The sequence below is a fragment of the Lemur catta genome, chromosome 9 (assembly GCF_020740605.2).
Source record: "Lemur catta isolate mLemCat1 chromosome 9, mLemCat1.pri, whole genome shotgun sequence".
NCBI lineage: Eukaryota > Metazoa > Chordata > Mammalia > Primates > Lemuridae > Lemur > Lemur catta.
The window spans coordinates 57,739,676-57,745,675 of NC_059136.1; the positions used below are offsets into that span (position 1 = coordinate 57,739,676).

General features: G+C 36.0%; 1 protein-coding gene across 4 annotated transcripts in view; it reads left to right on the plus strand.

Moving 5' to 3' along the window:
- Positions 1-5,588, plus strand: part of ANKRD46 (ankyrin repeat domain 46) — a 52,372-nt gene extending 46,784 nt beyond the window's left edge. For all 4 annotated transcript variants that reach the window (XM_045560394.1, XM_045560390.1, XM_045560392.1 and 1 more), the window contains one exon: positions 3,606-5,588. In XM_045560394.1, the coding sequence (XP_045416350.1) occupies positions 3,606-3,822 (217 nt within the window). In that variant the 3' untranslated portion in view covers positions 3,823-5,588. The remainder of the gene's footprint in view (positions 1-3,605) is intronic.
- The last annotated feature ends 412 nt before the right edge of the window (positions 5,589-6,000 follow it).

Consider the following 6,000-nt stretch of genomic DNA (forward strand, 5'->3'; position numbering starts at 1 on the left):
AAGAAATCAAAGAGTTTTACTTCTAGAACAGTGTATGCTCCTTATGAGTTATCGCCAAAAGCTGAGAAATAGATAAAATACACAAGAAGTCAAAGATGCGTTTGCAAGTCCTTTTTCTCTCTACTGTGTACTCTGGATTGGCAGTCAGAATGCCATAGCACTTTAATAATATTGAGGCAACTATTATTTGTTAAAGTTTATGTTCCTCAAAAACATGGTATATGTTTGGGACCTTGGTATATTTTGGGGGCCCTCATTTTGTTAATAGCCAGTTTCTTGGCACTTCTTTATCAGAAATATACTTTTAGCATTAGTTCGTCTCAGTTGTGATTACTTATTAATTGAGCAGTGATTAGTCATTTGAGCAACTCAGTATGAAACACTCCTACTTCTTTCACGTACCTGCCATTTCACTTCAGCATGAGAGTTTGTATTATAGTATATAAAACCAGTTTGTCAAAAATTAAATTATTAGTACTTTCATTACCTATCTTATTCCCAGCCTTCAGTGTCATGGTACAAATGCAGTGGTTGAAGCTTAAGTTTAAAAGTTTAAAGGCAACATCATTAGGAAAATGCAAATCAGAACTACAGTGAAATACCACTTCACACCCACTAGGATGGCTGTAATGAAAAGGACAGACAATAACAAGTGTTATCGAGGCTGTGGAGAAATCGGAACCCTCAATACATTGCTGATGTGAATGGAAAATGGTACAACCGCTTTGGAAAAGTCTGGCTATTCTTCAAAAAGTTACACATAGAATTATCACCTGACCAGCAATTCCACTGCTAGGTGTATATACCTAACAAAATTGAAGCCATATGTTCACACAAAAACTTGTACACAAATGTTCATAGCAGCATTATTCACAATAGCCAAAATATGGAAACAACTCAAATGCCCATCAACTGATGAATGAATAACCAGAATGTCTTTAGTTCATCCAATGGAGTATTATTTTTCCATAAAAGGAATGAAGTACTGATACATGTTACAATGTGGATAAATTTTGAAAACATGGTACATGGGAGAAGCCAGGTACAAAAGGCCACATATTATGTAATTCTGTTTATGTGAAATGTCCAGAATAGACAAATCCTTAGAGACAAATAGTAGATTACTGGTTGTTAGAAGCTGGGGGAAGGGGCAATGGGGAATGACTGCTAATGAGTGCAGAGTTTCTAGAGGTGATGGAGGTATACTATTATAGAATTAGTGGAAATGGCTGTACAACTTTGAATATACTAAAAACCACTGAATTATACAGTTTAAAAAAGTGAATTTTATGGTATGTGAATTATATCTCAATTTTTAAAAAGTAGAGGAAAAATTTTAAAGAGATTGGCTAGTACGTGGCATTATGGCATAGCTGTGTAATGGCTTTTTCTAGAGTAGAATGTAATAAAGTAAGGTTTTAAATGTATTTACTGCAATATTTTCCGTTTTTCTTGGGATCCCCTGAGACATAGTACAACTTCTATGGTCCTTTTAAGTTGATGAAAAATATTTCCCCACTCCTCCATAGTATCCTAAGTTTAATTTAGTTCCTTTTTACTTGTAGGTATGGGATGACAAAGACAGTCCAGATAACACATGTTTTTTAAAAGGATTACACACACACACACACACACACACACACACACACCCTTATTATGTTGGAGGGAGTTATTGGACAGCAGAAAGCATTTCATTACATAAAGTTTCTATAGAAAATTCTGATTGGCAGAGCTTCATGAGTTCCTAGAGAATGCTTCCTGAATTCTCATTTTATACCTAACATCTCTGAGTATGAGACTATGTCACTCAGACATAGTCAATAAATTTTATTAATGTATAGGTCAAACTAAGCCTCTCCTGAGATTCTTTATCTATTATAGTTTTACTTGGTTAGGCCCTCTTAAAGTTCTAGTCTTATTTTTAAATTTGCTCAAGTTTTCTTAAATTTCTGTATTGTAGATTCCCACTGAAAATATTATCTTTTAAAGACTAAATATCTTTTAATATTAAAAAAAAATGTTTGGATGTCAGGCAGACCTGGCCCATTAGGAAGTCAGCATCCCATGATCAGAGAATACCTCTAATACTAGTAAAGGCTGAAGGACCTTGTGTTAATGGTGTGAAGAAGTAAAGTTGTAGGTTAAAAAAAACTGCCAGTTTTGCATGTGCTTACTTGTGCATGGTACATGAGACTAAGACATTGTTTTATGCTATTTTCATGGTTCTGAGCCAAGATCCTTGGAAGAACCCTGAAGGGAAGGGATATAGGAAGGGTGGTCATGACCTTCTATTACATAAACATAACCAACAAATAGTTGATGCATGTGATTGTGGCTATTGTGGCTTTAGTCTAGATGATACACTGTTACTGGACCTTTCTGTCTTTCTTCTTGACAGAAATTTATTTTCTCACAATTCTAGAGGCTAGAAGTCTGAGATCAAGATGTCAGCAGAGGCTGGGCGCGGTGGCTCACACCTGTAATCCTAGCACTCCAGGAGGCCTAGGCGGGTGGATGGCTCAAGGTCAGGAGTTCGAGACCAGCCTGAGCAAGAGCGAGACCCCGTCTCTACTGAAAATAGAAAGAAATTATCTGACCAACTAAAATATATATAGAAAAAACTTAGCATGGTGGCACATGCCTGTAGTCCCAGCTACTCGGGAGGCTGAGGCAGTAGGATCGCTTAAGCCCAGGAGTTTGAGGTTGCTATGAGCTAGGCTGACACCACGGCACTCACTCTAGCCAGGGCAACAAAGTGACACTCTGTCTCAAAAAAAAAAAAAAAAAAAAAAAAAGATGTCAGCAGAGTTGGTTTCTTCTGAGGCCTCTCTCCTTGACTTGTAGATGGCTATTCTCTTCAGGTGTCTTCACCTTCATGTCTGCTTATTTTCATTGACATAAATTCTTTGTTTTTTTTTTTTTTTTTGAGACAGAGTCTCACTCCGTTACTCCAGCTAGAGTGCAGTGGTGTCATCATAGCTCACTGCAATCACCAACTCCTGAGCTCAAGTGATCTCCCAGCCTCAGCCTCCCGAGTGGCTGGGACTACAAGCATGCATTACAACTCTCAGCTAATTTTTTCTATTTTTAGTAGAGACAAGGTCTTGCTCTTGCACAGGCCGGTCTCGAACTCCTGGGCTCAAGCAGCCATCCTGCCTTGGCTTCCCGAGTAGCTGAGACTACAGGCACACACCACCCCACCCAGCTAATTTTTAAATTTTCTTTGTAGAGACAGGTTTTTGCTGTGTTGCCCAGACTGGTCTCAGACTCCTGGCTTCAAGCAACTCTCCCACTTTGGCCTCCCAAAGTGCTAGGATTATAGGTGTGAGCCTCTGGGCCTGGCCATTAATAGGGTTTTTAACTTGACTGTCCTTATATTCAACCAAGAAACATACTCATTATGGTTTAGCAGTTTCCAGCTTAAGGTAGATTGTCCAGATACCTGCGGATATGTAAATCAGTACGTAAGCACGTGAGAGTGTATGTGTCAGTTGTCTGATAAGTTTGGTCTTTTCTAAACAATATAGTCCCCATCATTTTATGTTTTTGAAATGGGTGAAGTGTTTGTTTCATGCCCCTTTCTTTTCTTTTTCCTTCTTGCACAGTGCCATGGAAAGCCATTCTCTCCTCAATCCCAACCTACAGCAAGGTGAAGGAGTCCTTTCCAGCTTTCGAACCACATGGCAGGAGTTTGTAGAAGATCTGGGCTTCTGGAGGGTCTTGCTCCTGATCTTCGTCATTGCTTTGCTGTCTCTTGGCATTGCCTACTATGTGAGTGGGGTGCTACCCTTCGTGGAAAACCAGCCTGAATTGGTGCATTAAAGTGGCTCATGGAGATGAGGCAATTGCCTCTTTCCTGACTTTGTATTTGTTCTCAGTTTCCCAAAATTCTTCTTAGTGCAAGGCAGTGAGGGCTGTACATTTTTCTCTTTGCATTTTTACTTATCATAATCCTTTTAGATAATGATGTATTCATTTGAACTAACTACACCCTGTAATCAAGTAAACTGCATCCTAACGCTACCTCTGATTCAACCTAACTTCTTAGGAAAACCTATACATAGCCTTGTTGACAAAAACATAGAAATGACTAGAAAATGGGAGATAAAGGAAGAGGCTATGAAGTCTTTGCTATCAAAACCATACCCTGATATAGGACCAACTGAAGTATTGAAAAAGCAAAAGTATTTCTTACATGATTAGTTTTTGTTGGTGGTTTTGTTTTTATTTATTTTTGCAAGAGTCCCCCTTTTTTCTTTTTTTTTACTTTCTCTAGGGATAGGGGAAAGTTTAAAACTTGAACTACATTTTTCAGATCTTGTATAGCAAATTAGTATTGTTAGAATGTGTTTGGTTTATTTTAATATTTTCGAGTCTAGTCACAAACCAAACAAAACTTTTGGAAATGATCTATATTTTCTTCAAAAGTGATTGATTTAAATCTTATATTTATTTGTTTTTAGAATAATTGTTTTGTAAACTACATTGCTCATTAATATCAGTGAAAAATAAACTTGAGGAATTTCCAGTTTCCCCTAGTGTATCATATTCATCAAAATTACACTCAGAAAACACTTTTTTCTACTGAATAGTTAGCAGGGAAAAATAATTCTGATATTTAATTGTCACAAGTCTGTAGTGCTACTATTATAGTGAAAAATTCAGTTCTATAAGCTAGCTGTGTTGTCACAGTTGTATCATAGTTCATGATTATTTCATGTGCAATCCTGTTTAGAGGCCCTCTTAGACTTTTCTTAACAATCCCATCCATATCAGTAATTCTCGGAAGGCAAGAACGGATGGAGTATTTCTGAGTTAACAGAGCTGAACAATATTGTACTGGGTGTCATAAACTCTTTATGAATGGTAATATTATGTAAATTGAAATCTGGCTCCCAAACTATATTGCAGCTTTCAGCAGTATGTTTGAAAGCCTCTTTTGTTAATGATTCTGTAATCTATAAATCATATTCTTGGGTTATTAAAAAAGAATATGAAGGCTTGATGATTTTTCATTGGGTAAAGTCAGAAAATTATACAGAAAGAACTAATGGTTTTATTTTTTAGAACAAAAGCATCTAAGCTACTGCTAATTGAATTGTTGCTAGAATTATAAATTATAGTTTAGAATAGAATTGGTATTTCTGTGATTCTTTTTGCTTCTTGATATTTTCTCTTTTGTATTTATATATCTAGTAGGGAAGCTTTTTCTTTCATGTAGTTTTATCTTCTCTTAAAGAGTTGTTGTAAAATTCCTGAATAACTAGCTGCTTCAGAATCAGCTTGCAGAGTCTTGCTTTTAAGTTAGATATAAACAAAATAAATCATACTTGGTGTAAATACAGCAAAAAAATAGTTTGCTTTAGAATAGAGAACACTAGAACTCAAATTGAAGTATATTCAGAATGAAAGCTTTAGAATTAGCTTTACATTTGTTTGTAAATCTAAACAAACATAATGGGTCAATATATATATAAATACATTGCATTTTTAAAGATTAATGTTTCCTTTTAAGTGCTGATTTCTTTGTATTCTGTTCTCTGCATTCATTATTCAGTAATACCATCAATAAATGTATTTATAAATCCTTAATCTTAATTCATTTTTTTAGTGTATCATAGTTTTTCTTTTAATTTGGGGATTTTAAAATGGATTGCAATTAGCTGTTTAAAAACAAAGCTTTTTTTCAAACCTGATATAATAAGTGTATTGGGTTTTATATATGCTTGCCTTATAAATGCTTTGAAACTAATTTGAATGAATTGCTTGTGGGTTTAAGAGTGATAATAACTAGCATGATCAAGCACCTCCCCAAATTATTCAGGCCACTTAGCATGCACCATCGCATTTCATCCTTATGCCCCCTTGGGCACTACATGTGCCCATTTTATAAGATAAGAAAACTGACACAGAGAAGGTTAAGTAGCTTGTCCAAGGTCAAACAGCTAGGACGTGATGGGTTCCAGATTGAGGCTCTATCGTTAATTATCAGTTTGCTCT